Below are 27,368 nucleotides of genomic sequence, written 5' to 3'. Positions count from 1 at the left end.
GTGTAAATTCATACACTTTTTCGATGTTCATTACTTCTAAGAAAGATAGCACAATTTAATGTTAAATAGAACGATAATAAATGAAATCGAATACCAATGCGAACAAATTGAAGGAAATATTCGATAATATGTAAACAAACTTAGCGAGATATTAATTTGTTTAGCAACATAAAACAGTTGCCCAACCGGGCCATAAAATTCAGTTCGAAAAGACGAAAGGAATGATGTTTCATATTTGATTCCGATACGTTTCGAAATGTATAAATTACAAATTTATGAAAATTAAATAATCCAGAGTTTGTTCGCCGTATAAAGGCAGAGACAGGAAAAATTCTAATCTACATAGATGATAATCTCGATAACGAATAACGAATAAAAAATGAACAACTTTTTACTCATTATTGATCGAATAAAAATTTGAATTTAAATTATAGAATTGTATGTATCGTCTCGTGGTAAACGAGCAAAGATTTATCCGAGTAACTGTTCGTTCCGATAAACGTCGATAACGTTGTTTTTATTCGATTAAAATTTGATCCGTGTTTGCGAGAAAAGGGGTAAATCGTAACGAAAGACGAGTCGAACGATTGTAAAATCAACAACTACGACCGATTTATCGTGATCGGAGAATTGGGGAATCCAAGAATCGGAGATTTACGTACTGTGGTTAACGTGGTAATGCTCCATCGTTACTTATCGCCCTAAAGGTTGGGCGAATTGCTCGAAAAGAGGGGATAACTGCACGTGAATGTGGAAGAAGTGGGAGAAGCATTGCACGTTGTGCGGTCGAGTAGAGGGGGCAGCTCTCAGCACGCAGTGGAATCACTCGATGGCCGGCAATGTACACCGCGTCATCGTTCCAAGTGTTTCGCTGTCGCTTTTCGAAGTGTGAGCACGATTTCTCTGCAATCTTATTTTATCGTTCGACAAATGGTCGTTTTCAAATATACAAATAAATCTGTAGACGTTTGTCATCGTGGAAAGGGGCGTTTGGTGGCCCAGTAAGAAACTACAAGAACCTAATAACATCTAGTAAAAGATTACAATACGTAACAAGAACGTCGATTAATTCATCGTCACAGGATACCGAGAGACTAATTTGCGCGGTTCTGCCCGATTAATAAATAACCTTCCAGTGTCACGGTAACATTTAACGCGAACTAACCGTTTGTTCTTATCGGTTTGCTTTCCCCCGTTTCTTTCTTCGTATCCGGACCACGCTCGTACGAAACAATCGTAGACATTTAACAAATCTTTTGTTCGTTTCCTTTCACCGTTGTTCGCATAGCGGTTTATTATGACTGTCGACCGATAATGTCAAAGTAATGCTGCCCAACTCCTACAAACAATTTTTAGTGAGAAAAATCGAGTCGCTTGCATTTGCACTCGTAAAAGAACGTCGAATGTGCGGTCCACTCGTTAAACGTATAGACCTTTCGATGCGTCGGAACGTGATAAGCGTTGTTCTTCGAGTGCTGTGAGTGTGCGTATTCAGGGAGGTAGGGCCTTCCATAGAGAAAAGAAGAGCGGTGCTGCCCCTCGAAGATGGAGAGTCGCGTGCTTGGAGGACCGGCGACGGAAGAGACAATAGTGGCGGTAACCACAACGTGCGGCATTGGGGCACCCTCTCCGGTACCAACAGCGCCGATCAACGCAGTTCCCGGTGTCGGTGGTACCGGCGCTCTTACTTCGGCCACTTGTACCATCCAGAATACCGCGGTCGTCGTGGCGAGTCCACCGACCAAACTCCAACAATCCGCCGCTGTGCTGTCCACTGTCCCCGCCATCCCTACCGTCCCTACCGTCCCTACCGTCCCTACCGTCCCTACCGTCCCTACCGTCCCTACCGTCCCTACCGTCCCTACCGTTCCTACAGTTTCTACTGTCTCTGCCGTCAACACTGTCACCGCTGCTCTACCGAAGATACTCAGCAGAAACGTCAACGGCACGCGTAAGTCTTACCTTTTTCCTTCTAGTTTCTCTCTTTAAGAAACGCGGATACAATCTCCGCACAGGTTTGCGTGTAACGCGCGGATTCTCTTGTTTCTTCGAACGGAAGATCGTTGCACCGATATCGGGAAACGTCGACGCGTGGTACAAAAAGAACGAGTTGTTCGATAGATTGTACCGTTAACCAAATACAATGACCAATGGATTGGCCGAAGCAACTAGGAAATTTCCAATCTGGAAATTTGGAGAGATTTGGAGGGTCGGTGGAATATAATGGGAATATTCGATCAATCGCCGTAGCAGGATGTTTGTATTTATCGTTCGTACGGCATTGGCTCACCAATATTCGATAATTCTATAATTATTTTAATAAACGTATATTGTACAAACGATGGGAATCGTGGTAGTTTCGATTTTTGCATCGACGAACCGGACGAACCGGACGAAACGCTTTCGTTCTAAAAGACTCCGTTTATCGATAAACCGGAAGCTGAGAAGCTACCGATGGAAAATTGAAGAAAATATGTAGACGTTTTCCGTAGAAGCGAGGTCATTTTTTTTTTTTTGGGAAAAAACTTTTACGAAAATTCGATATACGTAGGGAGGTTAGAGGGACACGGATAGGTAGATACGCATAGTGGATGGGCTTTGTCTACTCGTGATAGGAGGAGGCATGAGTCACAGGGAACGGACAAAAACCGTCGCGCCGTGCCGTGCCGCGCCGCGCCGCGCCGCACAAAAACCCGCTTTTTCTTCCGCCATCGGTGAGCAACTATTGCGAGAACCGTTTTTGTCAGTTTCTTACCAGGCGAACAGCCATCGGCGGTAACCGTATAAGCGTGGAGTTGACCAGTGCAGACTAACGATAAAAAACTACTGGCTCGCGGTTTTGCCCGGCGTTTCTCCGAAAGTTGAAATTGCGAGAGAGGATATCTCTCACAAACGCCAGTTGGTCCATGCTGGAAATGGCTGCTTCTCCCTTTTCTTTCTTTTTCTCTTTCTCTCGTTCTCTTTCTACCTTCTTTTTCTCGATTTCAGTTTTTTGCCCAGTGTTGAAACGTTACGAGAGCATTTGCGCGGATCAAAGGCTCTTACGCGTTAGAAATTGCTTCATAATCCTTCCTCCGGTAGAAAATTAAACTGCAAACCGTGCAAACTGCGTTTTTCTTTTTTACGCGCAGCCTTGACTTCTTCCCTCGTACGAATTAACGTTTTCGAACCGTTCGAGGAATCGAAACGATAAACTAACGAACGAACGTGTTTCTCTACTTGTTTTCGAGTGTCCGATAGAACACGGAGAAACGTTACGTTTTTGCGAGAATCGTCGCGCGAACGACTCGCTGTTCCATTCTTTCGAATGACCGGGCTTTGATACGTTTTCCTAGAATTAGTATGCCAGAGGCAGCAGTCTATTCGTAACAGCGGAATAATTCGGAGCGCCATAAATTTGGCCTCGAACGCGAGTAAAAACGACCACTTGCTCGCTTCGCTGCTATGCAACCCGACAAAAAATGTTGATGTTTTTACGGCAAGTTCGCTGGATTCCCGCGCTTACTTAGAACTTATCGAGCCAAGAGTTTTTTTCACTCCAACCGTGTCCACCGCCAGCAGTCTCCTACATTCCCCAGTCTTGCGATCTATTATTCAACAATTACGTATTCTCTGACGAAAAGAAACTATTTGTTGAAATATCGAGTTTTTGGAAATGAAGCAGTATCGCCCTTAGCACCGAGTAAACGGGGCAAACGACTCGGGCCTCGCGCGTAACAAATTCCCACTTATCGTTGCTTCTACATTTCATAAAAATCCAATTTCTTTTTAACCTACTTTTAGAACTATATTATTCTCGTAGCGAATTTCAGTTAAAAACTATATCTATCGGAATCGAGGTGTGCGATTCTCTAAAAGGAAATTAGATTTTTAAATTACATTCTGCATCGTGGTGGTCAACACTTGATAAATTTTCAATTACATTACAATAGGAATAGCAGTTGTCCCAATCTTTCGAAACACCACCGACCCAAGATATCGATTTCTACGAACAAATTAAATATTCTACGATATTTAAACGAAAATCCAATTGAACTTTGCAAGTGCACCGATACACTTGGAAATAATATTTATTCCTTTTATTCGTCTTTCCGATACGAAGTGTAATTTAAGATAAAGGTTACGACTAAGTGAAACAAGCATTACGTAGTAATTTTGTTTCACCAAGACGAGACGATGTTACGAACCCATATAGTTACGATGAAAATTTAAAACCATCGAATGTACCGTGATCGAACGGTAAATGTTTTTTCTATCGTTTTTCTTTCGAAAACGAAGATCCGTGAGAGACAAAGAGCACAGGGTTGGTCTCTGTGTACTCGGCACTTTCACTGATAAAAGCCTCGTCCAAAATCGAGACGTAGTCACTTTGACTACGTTTTCTCGTAAGAAATTAATTTTAGCAACCGTGAAAGCAAGACTGCTCAAAATTGTTCGAAAACGAACCATGACATTGTACTGCACGTCAAATCGTGACATTGTACACAAACATGAAAGTAAATAGCGGTTCGCGTTCGCCGAACAGTGTCACGGTCAAGCGCACGTGCACTCTGCAAATTTGCATCGAGGCGCTTATCTCGAAAACGGAGTTCCCTGTGAGACAAAACGAACAAAAAAAAAACAAAAGAAAATTACTCTTCAATTTCGATTTACTTTTTCGCGTAGAATCACATCCTTTTGGCTTGTATCGTGTATTTCGAAACGCTCTATATTTTGCGCGAAAGAACGTGCAAAAAATATGCGAATAAATTTACACAACTTGTTCTCGGGTCGGATAAATTAAAAAAATGTACAACAACTCGTATCCCAAATGTTTAATCGATTGGTCGAAGGTTGTTAAGGAGTGCGTGTACACGATACGATTGATCTTTAGAGGGTCGAAAAGTTACTCGAGTGATACCGTATTTTGTACACATAAATGTGTACATCTATTTATTTTAAATATTCGTTTACGTACGTGGCGAGGGGTTCGATTGTTCCTTGTCTGAAAATTTCAGACATAAAATTGGTTCGAGCTTTATCTCGATGTTTCGTTCTAAAAATTCTAAAAATTCTAAAAATTCCATTTCGCGCGAGTCTAATAATTATCGATCGATACAAGGTCATTTTCCAAAATCAAAGCACCGTGTATCGTGTGGAACGACTAAAAAAAGACACCGAACTCGTTATACGCGTACTTTTTGCGATATTTCAGTGTGCGTAACACCTTTCGATATTTATCACGCGAATAATAAAATAGTCGACACATTATGGAAAGAATAAAAATAACGAAGACGGTAACGGAAAATGAAAACGAGTGATTTTTCAAAGTACGACATTCAAGTATCGAGGTAGGACGTACGACGTACAACGTACGACGTACAAAAGTAGAGCAGACAGCAGCCCTGGTAAACTCGCAAAGAATAATACTTGGAGACTCATCGATTACTATACGAGTGTTGCTTTCGATGCTACGTCTAGTTGAGTTTTACTTTCGGGAGTTTTACCCACGCATAGTTTGTCGTCCGTAACTGAGAAAAATCGTACAGTAAACCGAATAGATACTATATTTACACATTGAATATCTTTCAAAATTTTTAAATATTAACTTTCTAGGAAATTCTTTTTCATCGTATCTTTTTCAAGGTATCAAAAATCATAAAACTTTGAATTAAATTTTTGTCTCGATATATAGTACATACTTGACGGTTTTATCAATATTCACGATAATACGAATAACTCGGAAGTTTTTCAAGGGGATGTTTTCACGTCTAGGAATGTTTACTAGCCGTTTTCATAATCCAGATGCCGATCGAAAAAAGACTAATCTACCTCGTAAAATAAAATTTGTAAAAAGTATGAAAAAAATTGTACTTTTATAAGCAGCAATTTTTATCTAGTTTTACTTGTCAAACACGTTTTCCTCGGCCATTGCGGAATACAGCCTTTACTATAAATTCTTACGGCGATCAACATCCATCGAATAATTGCATTCGTCTTCGTCTCATCGTTACGAGCTAAACCAGTGATTTTCAAACATTTCGAAAGGTGCCTTTGTAAAAAAGATGGAAAACTTTTACACTCGAGTTTAAGGGAGAAAAACATTTTTCTCGCATTTATATTAATTAATTCGCAACGAAATTGTTTTCATCGTTTGCATTTTTGAGAAATTATTTAAAGGAAGTCTTCGAACGAATTAAATGTTTGCGGAACTCTCGCATTTATAAATAAATTATATCTATCTATTGTACCATATACGGTTCATAATGCGAGACGAAGATAAAAAGTCACGAAAATCCAAGTAACGTATCTGTATAATTTCCTGCTAAACTAAAATTTAGGAATCGGTGAGGGGATTCATTAAACGAGGCGAGTGCTATCTTCGAAACGATCCAAGAGAAATAAATTCCTTCGAGTTCAAGTTGTTCATATTTCATGTTATTCGCATTAAAAAATATAATTCCACGGTCTGCTCGGAGTGTGTGCGCTCCGTAAGAGTTTCACCCTCTACTTTGGAAAGCACCAACGACGTAACAGTCGACTCTCGAGTCTCGAGTGACTCAGCCATACTATATAGTAATCACGCGTAACAGAAGAGTAGTCTCACACATACGGTAATTCGTTTACAAAGATAACTTAAATTATAACACTACTGGTCGGTAACATCAACATAGAAACGAATTACTCTCAGGGTAGAATTGGACAGCAATTGATTAAATTTATAATTAATAATACAATACGAATAAGCACTAATCGATAACTCGGAAAACAGAAACTACATTTACATTCCATAACGATTGATCTTAATATTTCGCGATAAATTAATCGCGTTCGTAGCTCGTTAATCACGATTATTGATTATTTGGTAAAATTGGTAAAATTCACGTGTAATCTTTGTTATCGTAAACGTAACTATCTCTTTGCAACATTATGTGCGGTTGTCTTTTCTATTTTTGGAGATGTCACTTTTTAAGCTCAAATGTCCGAGAAATTCCACGTCCCGATGCTCGAGAACAAGAAATTAAAGAAACCAGAAAATAAGAACGGATTCTGGACAGATCTTTTTTCCTTTCAATGCGTTGTCATGAATCACCTCGGCTCCGGTTTTAGTTTGTCGCTCAAATTAACCGGTATTCGAGTGCATCCACCCACGGGCTGCGCAACTTCTTGATCGTATTCAGATTACATTCAGGCATCCCTTTAACCTCGGCCGAGATATGGGCAGAGTACATATAGTATGGAAGCAGAATCAAAAAGCTCGTTAAAGTAAGCAGCTGCGCGTGCACCGCTAATATTTGTATTATATAGTATTAGTCGGGCGATCGAAATGGTGGAAATCAATTGTTATCGAATTTAATGTGCGGCGAATAAAAAATTCGACTTTCGGTATTTTATTCCCGTAAGAAACGAACGACAAACGAATACCTATCGACGAAAAAAAATTTTAGTTCAAATACGCAAGAAATGCAATTTTATTAAATTTTTTATCCATCAGAGAAGACGGGGGAAAATTGATTTGATCGTTTTCACGTAAAATTGTGTTCTCTGTAAGACGGTTTAGCAAATTTTTTCAAGCGACGAATATATCGGTAAAACCAAAATATTATAAAAAGCGACAAACCTTATTCACGTACCGCTTTTAGTCGTAATTCGATCAGATCTCGAGACGAGAACGTGAAACTGAAATCTAGAGACGCAATCGCGTTAATAAATATTCGAATCCCTCAAGGGTGCAACCGAACTTTTAGCTTCGAACGAAGGATCGTAGAAAAATTTCTTCTTGTACCGATACACAATGCCAAGAAAACCAATATAAACAAACGGTTAAATTTTATACACTTTATAAAAGAATAAATAACATTTTGTCAACGATCTCTATCCATGTTTTATTTGACAAATATCGATCTTCTTTCATTGTAAACATCTTTTCGTTTCGGAGATGGCTTTATTTTATTTGCGTTGTGAAAATTACGTGTAATACTTCCGTAAACAGTAGTGAAATTTTCGAAAACTTTAAATTGAACTCTTTTTTAGAGGAAATAAAGAAAGAATCATCTTGTTGCCGGAAATATAATGGAAATGTTAACGATCCTATATTTATAAAATGCCTAAAAATAAATAATTTTAACGTTCAATTTGGTAGGTTCATCGAATCATCATAATTTTTTGCTTAAATTGACTTTCTTGGTATTGTGTATAGAAAACGAAGCATCGTTACGATCCTTTACAGGGGAAATGAAATGTTCGAACGGTCGAAACTCGTTATATTTATAAAAAGGAATTTTTTCTTCGCAAAACGGATCCATCCTGTTAGAAGACACTTGGTTTGGCTGATTATTTCTGCGCGTAATCGGTTGGAGCGAAGAATCGGGCATATTCCCACAAGGGGGTCCGGTGGTCTTTATTTCGTTCGCGAATAAATTAAGTGGCAAGAACTGGTGTTGCCGTGTCCGATCGGTCCGCCGATGCACGGGAACGGGGATCGAGTCCCCGTTCCCCATTTTCTCGCGTACCTTCCCCGTCTGTTTTCGTTTTTTTTTTCTTTCTTTCTTTCTTTCTTTCTTTCTTTCTTTCTTTCTTTTTTTTTTGTTCTAAACGATAATCCCGAAGAGCGATGCACGGTTGCGCCCGCGCCGTTCTACCTGTCGAACAGACACGCCACGGGAAACGCTAGTCGGAATAAAGCGTACGCGCATGCGTGTCCGTTTCGTTTCCACCGATCCGCACCCGACAGACCGGACCCGTTCGTCCGGCCCAGAGCCCGCTTCCCTCGATTCTGCTTTTCGGCTCTCCTGCCGGAACATATGCATATCATCACCCTTTACATCAGTCACGAGAAAAAAACTCGGAAGAGGCCTGATCCAGAATGAAAAAAAAGACAAATACCTCGAAAGAATTCTTTGTCTCTTCCTCCTCTTCTGTTCCTTCATTCTTTCCCGTGGGTTCCCCCCGTCGTTCTCTTCTATCTGATCTCTTCCTTTCTCAGGCTGTTTTTGTCTCGCCGATAGACCCTTTTTTCCGTGTTTTTATCAGTCTTCAACCTTGCGATCCGAGGGAGAGAGCGAACAGAGGCGGGATCTGTGTACACACGTGTGCGTGTGCTTTTCGTTTAGTATCTTTTGCGCGCGTTTCTTCCTGCAATTTGCGCCGCGGCACGTCTACTTATGTATATCAGAGAAGGGGTGAAATTCTTACCTAGACAACAATTTCGAATCACGAGTAAAATATGAACACTCGTCGAACAAAAATTAGAATTTCCATTAGAGAAAAGAATCGTGACAAAAAGAATTAAATAAATAAAAGTTCAACCGTTCGATCGAATACACGTTATAAAAGAATTGCTATACGTTGGTTCTATTCGTCACCTATATTTCGAATAAAATTTCGCACATCTCTGATCCATACCGATAGTACGGTTGCCCATTGAAATTGGAAACAGTGTCGAGCAGTATCTCTTTTGGTGTATTTAGAAAATGTAAATTTACGTTCGGTTCTTTCTTCTAATTATATTTTAGCTCGAAAAAATGACTAAACGACTATTCCGGAAAAATTGAAATACGTTCGATGTATTAAGAAATAAGACGATGCGATTAAAAAATACCTTGTGAAATTAGGGTGAAGCGTAATATTATACAAAAAACATTAGCCCTCGATGCTTTGCTTATAACCCTTTGCTTCGTCTTCACCGGGCTCCGAAAAAAAAACCTTGCCCAAAAAATCATTTATTCACTAGATGCCCGTGGGAAACGTTTTCTTTCTATCTTCACGCAGTATGTACTCGTTTTTTAAGACATCGGGCTTGTTATCTATCGGTATAAGAATTTTCGATACACCGGTGTTTCAATGTTTTTTCAAGTATTTACATACATACGGTCGCTCGGGTTAAAAATCGTTCATCGCTCTTTACATTTAAACGAGTAAGAAACGTTACAGATAAAATATTCCAACGCTTATCGCAAAGATATTCTACTTAGACGTTATTTTTATTTTTACCTTATTTAACGTGTTTGTTACATTTGTACACGCATATAGAAACGAATCGTCGCAAGAGCGATATACGTATACTTATTTGTTTCGAAAAGTTTATCATCGATACCGATCCGGATAAGTGCTCACGGTTGTTGATTGAAAAAAAAAATGTTCCACCCAGATTTGTCGCAACGACGAGTTACGTCGTTTATGTTTATCGCTTCGACAGTTCCTTCGATGCGGATAAAAATATATGACAAAAACGATAATCGTGAAACTATATCGCTAAATTCATCGCTATTTACGAAGGAATCCAGATTTATCCTGTTTATTCGACTGAAGCCTGTCTCACGGCTTTTTACCCGAGCTGTTTTCGTACGTAGCTAAATACATACATATATCTTTCGGTCGACCTCCGAACTCTTTCATTTGTTCACCGCAAGATTGTGCATTTTATTTTTTGGTTGTAACTTTTCCACGGTGCTACGTATGCGCGTCATCGCTACTAAAAAAAAAAAAAGGATATTTAAAGTATCTTCTTTCCCATCCGGTGCTGTATTGTGTCAAATAACATAATGCGAGATGAGAACTTTTCAAATTGTAAAATACGTTGTGCCTTGGTTTTTGTCTTCCTTTTTTATTTATTTTATTAGCCGAGTATTTGTTCTTTTGGTTCGCGACGAAAACAATTTTATCCTTGGATAACGTTCCGTTCGCAAACGCTAAGAAACCGGCAGAAAACTGAAAATACTTTTTTCCCCACTGCACAGATTTCAGACGAATGGAATTTGTTTCGACAAATAAGAAGAATTCAGAACCATAAGAAAGATCAGATACAAGGATACAGAATACAAAATGGAACACCATGGTACACAATATGTTATATACTTTTAATAGTTTCAAACGATACACACCGTTTCGAATAAACGAAAGGGGACTTTACACGGTGTTACTATATCGTAAGGTAGATACGTACGTAAGCTGTCAACTCTTTAACTGCCGGATAAATAAATACGTGCCGAAATTAAAGAAAACGGCAGTTATAATACACACGAAGACAAAGATATCAGTTATAATAAACTTTTTCATTTTTGTGGACAACTTTGTAAGATTTTTAATTTCCTTGGTTAATTTTCACATATATGTACAAAAATTATAAATTTTTCAAATTTAGTTTCGAAAAATAATATTTAACGTTATCGACTTTACGAAGTTGATCAGTTCGGTTTCCAAGAAGCATACGTAAATAAAATTTAAGTAATTAAACCAAGTTAGTCGAAAGAATTAAGCGATTATCGAAGATTAAAAATACTATATAATTAATATAATAATATTTTTACGAAACGTCCAATGTGGATAATTTTTGAAATATAATTTTACGACCATATTTGAAATTCTGTTACAACTTATATTTTTAGATATTCGTTCAACGATCGAATATTGTACGTGTGTAGTAACTCGTTCGCTAAATACTAGGTATATTTAACCAACTAAAATAATATATTATAAATAGATTTACTTCTTTAATTTAATTAACAAACAGTTAGAATGTACATAGCGACGGTTATATTTAATCGGCATGAAAATTCAAGGTGGAATATTTTCAAAAGTAAATAGTGTGGGAATATAGTAGTATTATTTGATAATTTTGTACATATATCGTTTAGTAATACGATACGTCTATTTTAGTATATTCTCTCAAGTACAGTACACTTCTAGTAATTTTGAGTACCGACTCACCGTATCATAGGTACGTATAATGATTTTCACATACACGACTTTCGCTACAAATAGTAATCATTTTTGTGTGAAATTTCTTTATATTTTTTTCTCCTTTGAGAAAATAATTCTTCGAATAATTGATCGACTTGAATATTTTTCGAGATACTTTGTAACACGTATTCATAATATTCACGACGAGCACCCTACTCGGTAGGAACGGTTGTTTTTTTTTTTTCGCGAATAACCATTGAAAAATTTAACCGTTACCAGGGTGAGGAGATTTCGCGTCTCTTCGCATCACCGTCATACAAAGATCACGCGTTATTTAAAAACGTATCGTAGCCTTTTGCAATTTTAACGACCTTCTAGTTTTTTCGATGGCGCAGCAAACAAACGCGCACAACCAGTCGACCATATTTTAAAACGCCTCAAGGGAGGGACACCGTTTTAAGCAGCAGGGGATGGAAAACGATGGAGGCTGTCCCTCGATCGGAGGTTGGAATTCAGGGCCCCACCCTGTGTGCCCAAAAATGTTACCCAGCCAATGTCGACCGAGGCACTACTACCCCCTCGTAAAAATACGTTTCCTTACCCCAGACGCGATCCAACGCACGGGACTGGGCTATATACGTATCGTACAGTGGGTCACGATTTCTCCCGTAGAGGAACTCGGGGTAATATGGCCACGGTTCACGCTACAACTATCGACAGATTTCCGAACATTAAGGTACATACCTCGATACGTATGTATTTAAAAAATGAAAAACAATCAATGAGGAGAAAGAGGAATTTATAAAATTGATCACACGCGCAGAATAGAAAAAGTCATAACGTCTTCGGAGAACATATTTGTATATAATATTTAACCATCGACCAATATCTATACCATTGACAAACGTGATTTTTCTTCTTCAACGTTATTCGAAGGTCGTGTAATAACTACGTATACCTTGTAGAAGGTATATCGAGCTGTTTAAAAACTTGGCGATTACTTTGGGAATTTTTTAAAATACGATTCTGACCAAAAGTTGTTGCTTACCAGAATATTTGTCCTTTCGAAACGAACGATCTTCCTTTTTCCTCTTCCACGGTTTGTATTTTCGATTGTATTCAACGATACGAAAATGCTTTCTACGAATACATTTGTATTGTTTATTTCGAGAGAAAAAATTTTACGATTGGTATAAGTTTTTTCTTCGGGTCATTATTTGTGAGATTTCAAGGTCATCTGTATCTTTTTAACGAGATAGCACATTTTTATTACGGCAATATCGAAGCTGACAAAAACACGAAATTCAATCGTGTACGATACATTGACCTTTACGAGATCTTCCGTTTGATCAAATAACGTAGACACGTACATGTGTATCTACCTACGTATGTACTATATGTATTTTCGGAACCGACGATCGATACGAGATCAATTACTCGTACGAATGTCTCGATGAGTCAATGGTCTCTGTGGTTTGAGGGAAGCGGGGTAATTTCGGCTACCTTTCTATACTTTTTAACACTTTAGAAATATGATAATGCAAATGTAGCGTAATGTTAAGAAAGCGTTTGTCGATGATTTTAAAATAATCGTAAAGTAGTCATAGTCAATGATTTATCGTTTTCCTTTGCACGGAACCAGAAAACTTGATTACAAAAGAAATACGATGCAAAGAATTTCATCAGTTTTTAGCAAACATTTGAAGAAGTCGATGGCGCCATTCGACCGCCTTTTTACTCTGTAAAACAAACGAGAAGAATTTGGAATCTTTTCCCGAAAAGATAATAACGATTTTAGTAATCAATGGTCGAAAATAATTTCTGACGTAACGAAGATAAATTTTCGAATTTCAACGAATTTTCCAACAAATCCTTCGATAACGAAGAATCGACTATCGTACTCGATTACATTAGTATAATATTACGCAAATTGGAACAACGTATACGTGTCGTAAGAGAATATAATTGCAAAATTACACAACTGCATTTATATTTAACATCGATGACCCACACGACTGTCATAAAAGTATTCGAACACCAAATTATTATTATATTTTTTGACATTGATGGTTATTGCAAAGTTGGAGTATTTTTAGCGCTAATCGCGCGTCTAAGAGAACGATTCATACTAACTGTACATTTTTTATAATGTTTTATAGTAGATAAATATTTTATAATTCGTGTACACGCATAATTATTAGATTTTCTTAAAATTTAGCTAATACTAACGATGTTTGACACACGATGCATTAATCGCAAAAGACCTAAGATATTTTCACTTACGATGCTTTCCATACAAAATAATTATGAAATTATCGTTTCTTTCGATAGCGTTCCTAACGAAATAATCGTGCTCGATTCGCTACGAAACTTACCGAAGTGAAAAAAGAAAAGAAACGTAAGAATCAAACGCTATAATTAATCATTCGGTTTCTTTTTGGTAGATTCCGTACAATTTCCCCGGTCTATCTTCGTTGAACATTGACTATCAAATTAGTTTCTTTTTTCGTTCTCCTTTGGTCGATGGTTGAGAAAGTAGGAACAAGCAAAACAGTATCCTAGAGAAGGTTTAAGGTGGCGGTGTTGGTATATTTTGGGGGGAGGAGCGATGAGGGGCAACGAGAACGAAAACGGTACGGTAAAACGAGGAGGTATAGCGAAGGGGTGGTGCACCGAGAGTAGCGTGAAGGATAAAAAGAGGGCTGCTGAGAGAGCGGAGTGGACGACCAAGAAACAGGGGAGACTATGAGAGGGGAGGCGAAACCGAGAGAATTAGATAGAGAAAGAGATAGAAAGGTAGGGGGATCGAAACGGCGACTCAGTCCATCTGTCCGGTGTTTTGTCCAAGCGGCGGCAGAGGCACTAGACAAAAACTCACCTAACCCTTCCTTGATTACAATGCCAGCAAAAAGCGAAATACTAACCGCTGCCGCCGCCGCCGCCGCCGCTACCGCTGCCGCCGCCGCCGCCGCCGCCACCACCACCACCACCACCACCACCACCACCACTACCACCACCACCGCCACCGCCACCGCCACCGCCACCGCCACCGCCACCGCCACCGCCACCGCCACCGCCGCCGGCGCTGCCGCTACCGCTGCCGCGCGAGAACGGGCGCTTCTAAGAAACTAGACCCGTTTTTGCGTAGCATCGGAAGAGCGTCCGCACCGTGAGCTATCGGACAAAGAAGCTATACCACTCGTTCGCTCTCACCCCTGTCTCCTCTTTACCGTCCAACCGAAAGTCTTTTACCCTGGACCGTCCACCCCAGCCCACCCCACCCCACCCCACCCCACTCCATCACACCCCAGCCCACCCCACCTCAGTCCCGTCCCCTCCTTCTCTCTCTCGTTCGTCGATGGCTCCGTCGTTTCTAGCCCGCCAAACGCTTTCTTTGCCTATCCAGTCCTCCGTGGCTTCTGCCTCGTTTTCGTCTTCGCTTGCACGGTCTATCGGGCCTCCTCCCCTCTCTTCCATCCATTACGTACGAAGACTTATCGATCCTTCTTAAAGCGTTACGCCGTGTTCTCGAAGGAAATCCGCGCTTCCTTCGGACACAACCGTTTCGTCGAGAATCGATCGATACATTTTTCCGCGATTATCCAACGATTCGTTAGTCGACGCCTCGAGCTTGGTTCAAGGACCGCGTCCAAAAAATAATTAAGATTGCGCAAAACAGGAGAGGAAAATGATTTCTCGCATTTCATCCGCGTACAACGTATACAGAACAAACGACATCGAATCGATTTTTATTACTTTATTTTCAACTTCAAAACCCGGTGCTTTATTAATCTCGAACATTTGTAATAATATTGTTGTCCGAGTTCGGTGATTAAAAGGTTGATAAGTAAGAGGAATTGCGAATGTTGAGTGTGTAAGAATTTTTTGAAGACAACGGAGCAGACTGTCATCCGGTTGTCCGCTGAAAAAGAAAGGAGCGGCGGTGAACGGTAGCATAGAGAAAACTCGGTGGTGTCGAAGAGATCGGTTGCGCGCGCGCTCGCGCGCTCGTGCGCTCGCGCACACGCGTCGTTCCCAGGGAGGCTGAGGAGGCCACGGTAGGATCAGGTTTTTCTTAACGCGTCCCTGGTGCGCACGGTATTGGATGCTATGCCGTGGCGACTCTGCCTCCGACTCGCGTACGTGTTCCCGGCTAACAAAAACGATTATCCTGTGCCAAAAAAGTTGTTATGTAAATGCACTGCCTGGCCTAGACTGTCGGTCACAGGTATACCTACTCTCTACGTGACCGGAGGTAGAGGTTCGTCGATAAAAGGTTCGCGGTATGCTATTCAAAAATGAATTAACAATTTTACGGATTGATTCGTTTCTGCGTTACCATCTCTTTTGGCTTTGATTTCACCGTTGCGCGACCAATACTTTCAACCCCGTTCGTCTTTAACACCGGAACACCGTAAAGAACTACCAAAGGGGTCAATTTCACCAGTTCGAACTTCCTTTTGAAATTACTTATTCATTATCGGTGCGTTTGTCCACAATATTCGTGGACAATAATCAAAATAGACAACTAACGGTAACGTCGAAGATACGTATGCAGCACGATACGAATAGTACGATCGAGTACGTTCGAAACGATTTAAACGAACTAGTTTCGAGTTATGGGAGAAAACGAGTACTTTCTCCCTCGTTACCACGTGTTAACGGAGTCGTAGAATCAACGAGTCGACAAAACATTCGAAGCTAAGAAGCAGAGAGCAGTTAGGGTTGCGGTGTCAAAGGGTATAGAGCGCTCGGAATTAAAGTAAAAAACAAGCCTACAGGTCTGGAATCGCGGTTCAATGGTGCATTAAGACTCGGTTTTGTACTTTAATAACGTATATTATTTTAATAATCGTAGCTCAAAATATTGTGCACGATTAAAATTCCACTTGCGTCCTTTATTTATTCGCTTCGACCGACTCGTCGTTTCGGAATACTTTTGTCCTATTTCTATCTTCTTTGCGAAGCAAATCTCACCATTTACATTTTAAAGTAAACAAATACGATAAATGTAATAGCAATGTCTGTCAAATAATAGAAGAAACAGATGGCTGTTACTACTGTCCGTCACCAAAGTACTCCAACGACTTGGACCCTTGTTTTTATTCTTTCGTGTCACGTGACAATATTAAGCGGCAAAGCGCTACAACGTAACGAATAGCGATGCGACACGATTGGGGTAACATATAAGCAACCCGACGTAACGTGACGTGACGTGACGTGACGTGACGTGACGTGACGTGACGTAACCAACATCGTTTGACGTAACGCAACGTGACGTTACGCGAAATGATCACACATCGCACCGATCGAATAGGAATTATAAGGTAAAACATTGAAAACGACACGATTTTGGCAGCTCTCCTCTACATACGTTGCTAGGCGTGTAAATTTAATTACTTGTATCTCTAAAATTATCGCGTTATTGCATCTAATTTTTCATACAATCTAACAAGAACTTGTATTATAGTATATCATTCCGCAAAAGCTGGTTATAATCGGAGGGGGACAGGTTAAGTGTTTTCCTTGTCAGAGTTGAGCGAGCAGGAAATAGATAAAAGTGTCGAAGGGAAGATTCCGGTCTAGAAGGCTAGAAAGAGATCATTTTTAGAACTCGTTTTTATAACAAAATAAACAAGATAACAATCCGCGGTTTTCGATATTTTATTACACACATATTTTTTGAACATATCGAAAGGTGTAAAATTTTATATTTTATTCAAACATTATAATAACGAGTATAATTAGCAGTCTGGAAAGAAAAATTCTTGAAGAACTACTTGCATATTCCTGTTAACTAAAATAAAAAGAAATATCTTTCGCACCAAACAATCGATTACAGAGACAGTCGAGAAGAATAAGTATTACTCGTTGAAATGCCCCTCCTGACTATTGCACAGGGCGATTCACACCCTTCGACCCCTTCCCCCGTACCTTGGTACACCATTGGTGTACAAATTGATGTTTATTCCAACATAAAAATCGTTCTGCTCGTTTGCACAACTCGTAGAACTAGCATATTATCGACTCGCTGTCCAACGAGAGTTCAGTCGGTGATAGAATCTAGGAGAATTCTTCGAGAACCGATATATTTAACGTATCGAATATAATCTATATTTATAAAGAACCATGAAACTTATTATTACGTTACAACGTTGCGGAAGAATTTCAAGGTGTGCTATATTTTCGACGCGAGGCCCGTACGGACCGTAAGTAAATTTTGCAGAGAGATTTCGATCGATACGCAAACTGTTACCGGTGCGTGCACCGATCTCGTAAGTCGAGGTGCACTCGGGATTGCTGTCTCATTAGAAAGAGCCGCGTATCCCTTTAGTTCTCGTGGCTGCAGGGCCAACGTCAGAAAAATCTCGCGGAGCAAGTCACCCCGCTGCTGTCAGGGACTTACTCGTATCTCGGTCGGTGTATAAGCGTGAGACCGGGCCTCAGGTTCGTAATAAGACCTGACGGCCAGGTTTTTCAGCCCCGCTCTACCGTATTGCTCCGTATCTCCTTCTGCATTTCTTCTCTCTTTCGTTCTCTCTTGGCTTCCTGTCGCTCCTTTTTCTCTTTCTCTCTCTCTCTCTCTCTCTCTCCCTTTCTCCTTTCTTTTCTCATCCCTTACATCTCTCCCTCTCCCTCTCCCTCTCCATCTCCCTCTCCCTCTCCCTCTCGCACTCCTCGCCACTCGTCCGTTTCATCTTCCTTCCCTTTGTTTTAATTTCTGTCTTTTCCTCTTTGTTGCTCCTGATCGGTTCTTTCTTCGGGACACTCTCGCTGCCCCCGTCGCGGCGTCTGATGCCATGCCAGCGGTACCGGTATTAATTTATACGCTGTACGTGTGTGCACGCCGCTTTTTCTCGCAGTTCCTCGAAATTTGCAAGAAACTAGTCGGACACCCTGGCGGCTCGTCCGCCTGCCGCATACTGTTCGCCGTTGCTCGCTCGCGATATCCTCTTTGCAGAACATCGCTGAACCAAACATCGATAAACGAAGGATACAACTTTTCGTCGTACCGAGTCGAGAAGAAATTTTTTAACCTCTTATTCGGCCGCGTTCGACGATTGCTACTTCGATATTCGAGACATTCGGCGCAAGAACAACTTAACCCGGATTAGAATTTTGGAAAATAAAAAGAAACAAAGTACTTCGTTTCTCGATTTTACGTCGCGTTGATAAAACCACCGGAGCTTCTAATCGAGTAGATTTAGCGCTCGAGAGATTCAACGTTTTCGAACTTTCAAGTTTGATGAAATTCATCTTTCACCGTGGTATTGCAACCCTTGATCGATTAACTGCATAATTTTGCATCGAGTGGTGTAGGATTTTTTCTTTCGTTTTTCATAATGTTAATAAACTCGAAAGGTGTACGGATAACTTGTACCCGTTTTAGAATCGAAGTATAGTTTTAACGCGAGGTACGCGATGCGCCGCGATGCACCCACCCATGTAACGCATCATTCGGTCCACGAATACCTACGCGACCCTACTTCGTACACTTGTGTATAAAAGATCGAAGAATACGATTATGACGAAATCCACACGAACAACTTCACCCGGGTTGAGTTGTTTTTGCACCCAATGCCTCGTTTGTAGTTATCCTCGCTCGTACCTCGTAAGCTCAAAAATCAATTTTTCAATCAATTTTATTCTCTTCTTTCTATCAATGGAATAGTGATGATCAAAGTACAATTGTAGGACTATACTTCTTTTTCTTTACATCATTTTAAACCTACTATTTATTTTGAATCCATAATTCTTCTTTTTTCTTTCTTTTCGGGAGACACCTTTCGAAAAGTTTTCGGACCACGTATTTAAATTATCTATATCTAAATAAGCAAATATTAATATTCTTCCGTTATCTTTTTATTTTGTAAAATTCTACGAACCGTTACCTATACCGATAATTTTGTGACCGTACATTATTATAATAATCAATTTGCGAATTGTTTTCACGAATATACACACAATTTCCCTTTCGAATCATAGTTTGTCGTTCCAAGAGAAATTTTATCGATGAATCGATCGTCGTGGAATATTACGGTAAACTCGCAAAAATATTCATATCCGAGCACGCATGTTAATGAACGTTTATCGCTAAATTATTTAGTGGTGCAGACATCCGTACCCCAGAATGAAGCAGAACTGCAACTGTACAGGGTCATGCAGCGTGCATCTCTTTTGGGTTACTACGATACACTCTTGGAAATGGGTAAGCAAATATTTTTTACAACGAGTCTTGTTTTTAACGAATTTTTCCTAGTATATTAATTTTAATCGATTACTTTCCTCGTTGTAATTATTACTCGTTATATTAGTAACGAGTCGAGTATGCCAGCAATTTTTTTTAATTTTCAATAACTCCGATAAAAGAAATATCAGAGAACAAAAATAATCTGCTACCATTATTGTTTTAAATATTATTCGTATCGATACGTTTGTACGAACTACAATATATCGGTTAATATTGATCACAATTTATTTGTCGGTAAATAAAAGCAATACTAATTAAAAATAAATACGATTTCGGTTAATCTTTATTCATCGATCGAATTTTCTTTTAAAGATTTCACTTGGATTTCAAATTTCCCATTAAAATAAAAATACTTTGCGTACACGTCGTATAAACTGCTTATGGTTTTTAACAACTTTTTTTTTCTACGTTGGAACTTTTTCGATAGATTTAGGTCTTCGAGAAATGCGATAACTTTTTGCATCGTTTTTCGATCAAACTTGTTATGAAAAATTGTATCGTATATTCGTATAATACGCTCGTTATAAAAAGTAAACAAATGTATAGAAATATGCACGCGCATTGAAAAATTATTATTGCTTCTTACTCGATACATGCATGTTCGCGTGCACGTTACAACCGATATAGCCCCACACGTGCTCGTTATAACCGTATTCGACTGTATTTCAATTGCACGAGTATTCATTTACGAAAGAAATTACAACATTGTAAATATAAATAATATACAAGGATTCAACGTTACCACTTTCAATATCGTTTACACGATTCGTTTCGAAAAATATTGTTTTAATTAAAGATGCACGATTTTAAACAATTCGATGTCTATCGAAATAGATCTATAAAACGATCGATCGCTTTTCCAAATCTCGAATAAAAAAATAAAATGGTATTTACGCCAACAAAAACCACTTTATAATTCCTTCTTTTTTCTTTCTTTTTTTAATGTAACACTGTAAAAATTCACGGTTAGTTTGTAAAAATATTTCTTTCGTTGTAACCTTTGCCGATCTTTGCCCATTTACATTTGCAGTGCCATAATCGATAATTCCGTTGCGATGCGATAAAGGAATAAAACAATAACTCGAAATGGTATCTATTGCAAATATAGGAAATCGAAATATTATATATTCGGTCCGAGTCATTCGATACAATCTTCGATAAAAACGAGATCGCATTTTGATAATAGCACCAGGTATTATTAGTGCAATTAAATATCGACGCCTTTTGTGTTGTCAATTTGAAACTATAAAACGAAGAATCGAATGAATTCGTAACGAACGAAGGGTAAAAGAAATTTCTCAATTTTGTATCAATTGTTCCAGGTGGCGACGACGTTCAACAACTGTGCGATGCTGGAGAAGAGGAATTCTTGGAAATTATGGCACTAGTCGGTATGGCGAGCAAGCCTCTTCACGTCAGGAGACTTCAAAAAGCTCTCCAGGAATGGCTTACAAATCCTTGTAAAGTATCATAATATCGAATCGAGTTTCGGTACAGTTAATTGAATCAATTTCAACAGAACGATCATGTTTTATAATGCAAGCGGTATCAAAGATACGGACATAACTTATAGAGCGAATCCGGCGCACAGAAACAATGAACAAGTTCGTTCGAGTCAATTCGATAAACGACCAATCATCAAAAGTATCTTCCAACGACTTCCCAAAAGCACTGTAAATTCAAACATACGAATCAGTGGAACTACAAATAGAAAATTCTACACCCGTAACTGTTTTAGAACTAAATGAAACATTTTCTAGTTCAACGAAAAATAAAGTGGTATCGAGTTATATCAACATTCTCCGTCCACGTTTCTGTATAACATGCTACTACATTCCCTTAAATCCAACGGTCATCGTTCCAGTTTCCAACTATACACATAAAGTATTTGTATACCATACTATACAAATAAATAATTCTATATTTAAAATAAATTGTAATTACCCATTATTTTTCTCGTTGAGCTCCAATTCTAATCGAAGCGCTCCTAACAACAGGCAATCCAATGCTCGCACGAGTTGCAATCTTATGCCCGTGAATTTGTTCCATAAGACTTTTAATAATTATACAATTTAATGATTGGTAAAATTTTAAATATACAATAAACAAAAATCTATATAAATGTTAATTAAAATTGATGTGTATTGCAGCACTTTTTCAGACACCAGTCGTACCAACAAGTGCTACCTGCAAAAATCCTGCAGGCATAGGATTCCCCTGTGCTAGTCCTAGACCACAAGTACAAAATCTTCAAGGTTTTACAACAACCTCGCAAACACCAACCCCGACACCTTATGTTTCATCGCACATATCCTTAACACCATTACCATGTAGAAGTACCAGTCCTATTGTATCGGTTACGAGTGTGACAGCACCAGTTGCATCTACAACTTTTCGTCAGAGCCCCAGCCCTAATGCACCTCTACCTTATGCAACGTCTCACAGCCCCGGTGTATTACAGGTGCGTTACAAGTTTCGATCGATCCTTTCTGGCTCGCGTAAAACAATATACTACAATAATCTATACATACTATATAGTACACTACACGTACGAAGCTATCGGCACGTACTGCCCAAGTACAGCAGAACTCTGTTTATGCAAACCCAACACTTGTATAGCAACACTTGAATTTTTATACAAATTTTTTACACTCGTTGCCACTACAGTTTCTTCGCTTCGTTATTTTAGACTCGTTTCGCTTAACTTAACTTTAGATATTATCGACTTACCATTCCGACTGTCTTCTCCCCGACCACTTTTCAATCTCTTTAGAATGTCAATTTTTCCCGAAATACCAAACATATTTCTCTCAATGTTTTGAATTCAAAACCGTTCAAAGCCATGTTCTCGAAATACAATTAAAAACAATTATTAGAGAATGTAATCGCATAAATGTATTCGTTTCAATTTTCATTACGTAACAGATATTCGTATTACCGGAGTAACATTAGCCGGTAGCTCGATTAATAGGAGTCCGTTAAAAGTACGTTGAATTGGATATCGAGGGAAATTTCCTTCGGATAAATGGAGTTCTACTGTATATTCTTTCAAATGAAATTGGATAACTCATCGAGAAGAATGTTTTCGTTAGGTAGGAACATGCGAATCGTCTTGCGGCAGTGGCACAACACCGAGTCCTAGCGGCGGTGGTGGTGCACCTGCAAGTCCGACACAACCAACACCCACGCTTCTGCAATCGCAAATACAAAGACTTGCAGAGGCAGCTGAGAGACACGCTGCTACTATTCGACCTATCGACCCAAAACCTCATAATGTAAAAAAAAAAATTTGCAAAAATTTAGAGGTAAATTAATGTAGCGCATTCGCATGTTTGTTCTTGAATCTTGCGTAGCTCACCGTATCTCGAACAGTGAACACGTTCCGATAATCCAATTTGAATCTACTATATGAAGCGCGTAGCAAGTATCGGTGACTGGATAAATTCAAAATAAATCTGCACTTCGTATTATTGAATCGTACATGTTCTACATATTATATATACGGCTTTGATACATTTCATTGAATCTAATAATTATTCTATAATTCGTAAATTTTACAAGACACCGTGCGATAATATTACTTTTAGATGGTAATGGCTATGCCTGATAGCGATCCGCGCAGAATGGAAGAAATTCGAAAATATGCAGCAATTTATGGAAGATTTGACTGCAAAAGGAAACCAGAGAAACCACTGACACTGCACGAAGTGTCAGTAAATGAAGCTGCTGCGCAAATTTGCAGGTTCGTACCTGCCCTTCTTACTAGAAGAGACGAACTTTTTCCTTTGGCCCGCCGTATTGTGAGAGATTCTGGGTATCATTATTCAAAAAGTCATTAGTAAGTATCTTTAGTTCTTATCAAATGTTGTTAATTGAAAATTAATACAAGGTATAAAACGAGCAAAAATGGATTGCAATAGGAACATTGCAACTAAAAACTTCCAAACTTTATTAAAACATGAATTCAATCACATTTTTAATTATATTCTTTAGATACACCAAGTTTAGTCAAAGTTATTTGTAAATATGTTAATCAATGTACAACTATTTATGTTTAAAATGCTTTAGCTTATCCGTATCAAGGCTACGTGAAAATGGCGAAGAAAACGAAACCAAGCATATAAAACGACAAAAGCTCGAGCTCGAGGGTGAGAATGAAGATGCGACGCAGGTTAGCTCACCGCGACCGTAACAATAAGCCATTTGCAGGTCGTTCCAGTTCAAAGTCGTCACAGACTTAGGGCGAGATCAGGGATTTTGATACAAGTTAATTACAACGTTTTCTCTTCATTAAGCTGGGGAAAACGTGAACGGGAATGGGAATTTTATTGTTTCGTTTTAATTCGCATTAAGAGAAATTTTATCTATATCGTTTGAATTGCAACATTTAACTTGTTCGAAAGAAATTTTGGAAAACTTGGTAATACATTTTCAAAATTAGGATATTTAAATGTTCAATTTACACGGCTACAATAAAACGGCTACCAATTGTTCAACTGATCGAAACAAATAATAATTTTGATAGATGGTAACTTAAAAAATTATTAAATAATAATTTTCATAAATAATTAATATAAAATATACTATGCACCCTAAATAGACATACAGAAGCATACTTCAAAATCCTTGATTGGATCTCACATTTGTGATAGCTTCGATCTAGGACCATTGGCCTATTAACGAGCTGCTGCACTCGCATGAGCGCTAACCACTAACCATGCATCCAGCACGTAAACAATTGCAACAAGTATACTACCACTTCGTTGATATACGTGTGAACTACAGGCAAAACAGGTCAAGTATAGCTTTTGCATAACATGCATGGCTTTGCATTGATTGTTTGTATATAAACATCTTTTATCTCTTAAGATTTTATTGAAAAAAGGAAACACAATACTATACAATGGAAACAATAATGGACATTCCTAATCATTTCAAAATTATATTTTTAATAATTAGATAAACGATAATTTCCAAACTATGTGCTTATTCTATAAACTTCTACCCTACAAATTATTTTAAGCAAACCTGTATCTCTTTAGATACTTTTCTAATGAAAAAAAAATTTACCATTACGTTAACTGTAAAATATTTTGTTCATAATTGTAAATATTTTCGAAGAAATTTTTAAATTATATTAAAATTAAGTTGAAATTAAATTGTGAATGTAGAATAAGTCGATGTTTCATATTTTATTCCAAATTCGTTCTTTTGGAAAATAGCAATAACATAGTAATATGCACAGAACTACGTAAATTTTTAATTACGATACGCGCAGTCTCCTTCTACACTTGTTAGGACTCGATGATACGTTCCTAGTATCCTGACAAGTTGTGTTGTGCTCATTTTACTATTTTTGATTAAAAAAATCAAGAATTATTTTAATTATATTAATACAATCAAGTTTTTTCTACTCTTTCTTACGTATCTTATGTTATATTTGCTATTTCTACTGTCTTTAGTAGCGTAATGTTCTAGGAGGAATTGGATCTTCGCTGTTCTGAAATGGATATTAATAATTCGACGCTCAGGAGGCATCGATCGTCAAGGTGATTATCTGGACCTCAATTGTTAAATGTAATACGTCATTCAAAGTCTATAGATTATAGAAACAACTGTTAAAATTTTCAAGTATTCTGTGTAAATGTTTTTTAAAGTTTAATAAAACAAAAAATGTCTAATACCAAATTTAGCTTTTCATTTTTAATGATTGTGCAAATGCTTAAAAACTGTTATATAAGTAGCGAAAATTTTGTTTAAATTGGTATAAATCAAGAATAAAATATTTTATAAATACATATTGATATTCAGACATTTGCATTGTTTTAGTCCAGTTTGGAGGAAGAAGAATAACAATGGTATGTTCAGTGCAAGTATCGAAGAGATTAGTGACTCTGACAGTCAACTTTCATTTTCCAATGAAGAATCTTCGTCCATACATGTAAGTGAAAAAATTATGTTCGATTTTTAACAGTATCAAAAATAAAATACTTTATTTATCTACAATAATGTAAGTTTCGAAATTATTCTTCATAAATATAAATAGAAAAAGAGAAATGATAAAAAGAATATGTCAATTATTTTTTCTCGAGTATGTAAAATGTTTCCTAATTTATTAAAATTATAAAATTATTTTTATAGGACACTAATGAAGCTGAAGCAGATAATACTGATAAAGAAAGTGATTTCAATCTTAAGGTGTAGTTTCATTTCATTATTATGTAGCATAAATAGAGATGCAATTTTTATAGCGAAAAACCTTTACACTGCGTACAAAATGTAAAATTATACTTCTTACGCTATGTTACAGGATCCATTTATCATCATTCGCGCATATAATTATCAACAGACTTAATAAAATACGTGTATTATTATGTTATACTGTTGAAAATTAATGTTTTCATACTTATCTGTATTGAGTATGTATTGGTTGTCAATTTTATTAACATTTAATTGGATTTTCAGGTAATAGCCTCACGCGGAGACAATATTATTGCAGTGGCAAATCCTGCACTGATGGAATGTAACCATCCTATAAAAGAAGAACCAACGGATGAAAAACCTACACTGTGATATTGTTACAGAATGTATTATTATATTGAGATCATTCCGACAAACACATTTCAACTTGTGTATTGTAATTAGTATTATTATTATTATTATTATTACATATATTTGATTGTTGTAACGTTATTTAGTATTATTGTACTTACATCAATCGTTGCTATCATCGTAAAAACTTGTTTATTAAGAATTACTTTAACATCAGAATTAATAAGTTTTATCATTCCTTTTTGTAAAATTGACAAGATTACGTTAATAGACATGGTTCATTACATAGTTTTAATAAAATCTTAATACACGTTTTAATCTATAAAAATAACTTTAGATATTGTGTATACTAAAATTGTTAAAATCAAAACGAAGCATATTGACTGAAATATAGTTACACATTGTATAACAGTAAAATTTGTAAATATACAAAGAACATTTTTTATTGTATATACTGAATTTTTCAAACAATTTACACACTATTACCTACTAAAGTAAAATTTATGAATACATACAAACGGAGTTACCGGCTCCTTTGAATTACAAAACAGCTATCTAATTATGTTTCAAATTACTTTTAATTGTGTTATAATGAGAATTAAAATATTATAAAATTAAAAATTATTTTTAATATATTGTATAGAGTATTACTAGTAGCATAAATAAGAAATTATAAATGTAGTATCCCTTTATGAAGCATCGATAAATCTTTGTTATGCATGTGCAAATATTATACAATTTCACTGCATTTTAAAATTTGAAACAATAATAATTGTTGGTATTCTTTCATTGATTTCGAAGCTTTTAGAAACGTCACCTAAAAAAAATAATAATTCCGAGGAAAATGGTGTTAGACACCACACACCACAAACATTGTTTATATTTTCATAGAATTCACTACTGT

General features: G+C 37.7%; 1 protein-coding gene across 7 annotated transcripts; it reads left to right on the top strand.

The window, feature by feature from the left end:
• Nucleotides 1-840: 840 nt before the first annotated feature.
• Nab (NGFI-A-binding protein homolog) lies at nucleotides 841-26,741 on the top strand. 7 transcript variants are annotated; one of them, XM_076325617.1, is made up of 11 exons: nucleotides 841-1,951; nucleotides 19,769-19,870; nucleotides 21,235-21,372; nucleotides 22,063-22,373; nucleotides 23,005-23,187; nucleotides 23,500-23,750; nucleotides 23,981-24,083; nucleotides 25,391-25,461; nucleotides 25,742-25,853; nucleotides 26,054-26,110; nucleotides 26,378-26,741. In XM_076325617.1, exons 1-11 carry the CDS (start codon nucleotides 1,546-1,548, stop codon nucleotides 26,483-26,485), a joined length of 1,842 nt encoding a protein of 613 aa, XP_076181732.1. In that variant the 5' UTR covers nucleotides 841-1,545; the 3' UTR covers nucleotides 26,486-26,741. The 7 variants fall into 7 exon arrangements, 5 of the variants coding, with proteins under 5 accessions (XP_076181732.1, XP_076181733.1, XP_076181731.1 ...); XM_076325618.1 differs by having other exon boundaries at nucleotides 23,005-23,217; nucleotides 23,500-23,654; XM_076325616.1 differs by having other exon boundaries at nucleotides 23,005-23,217; nucleotides 25,394-25,461.
• Nucleotides 26,742-27,368: the final 627 nt, after the last annotated feature.

Source organism: Ptiloglossa arizonensis, chromosome 13 (assembly GCF_051014685.1).
Source record: "Ptiloglossa arizonensis isolate GNS036 chromosome 13, iyPtiAriz1_principal, whole genome shotgun sequence".
In the NCBI taxonomy this organism is placed as follows: domain Eukaryota; kingdom Metazoa; phylum Arthropoda; class Insecta; order Hymenoptera; family Colletidae; genus Ptiloglossa; species Ptiloglossa arizonensis.
Note: the sequence above shows the minus strand (reverse complement) of the source record. Positions and strands in the feature narration are given on the sequence as shown.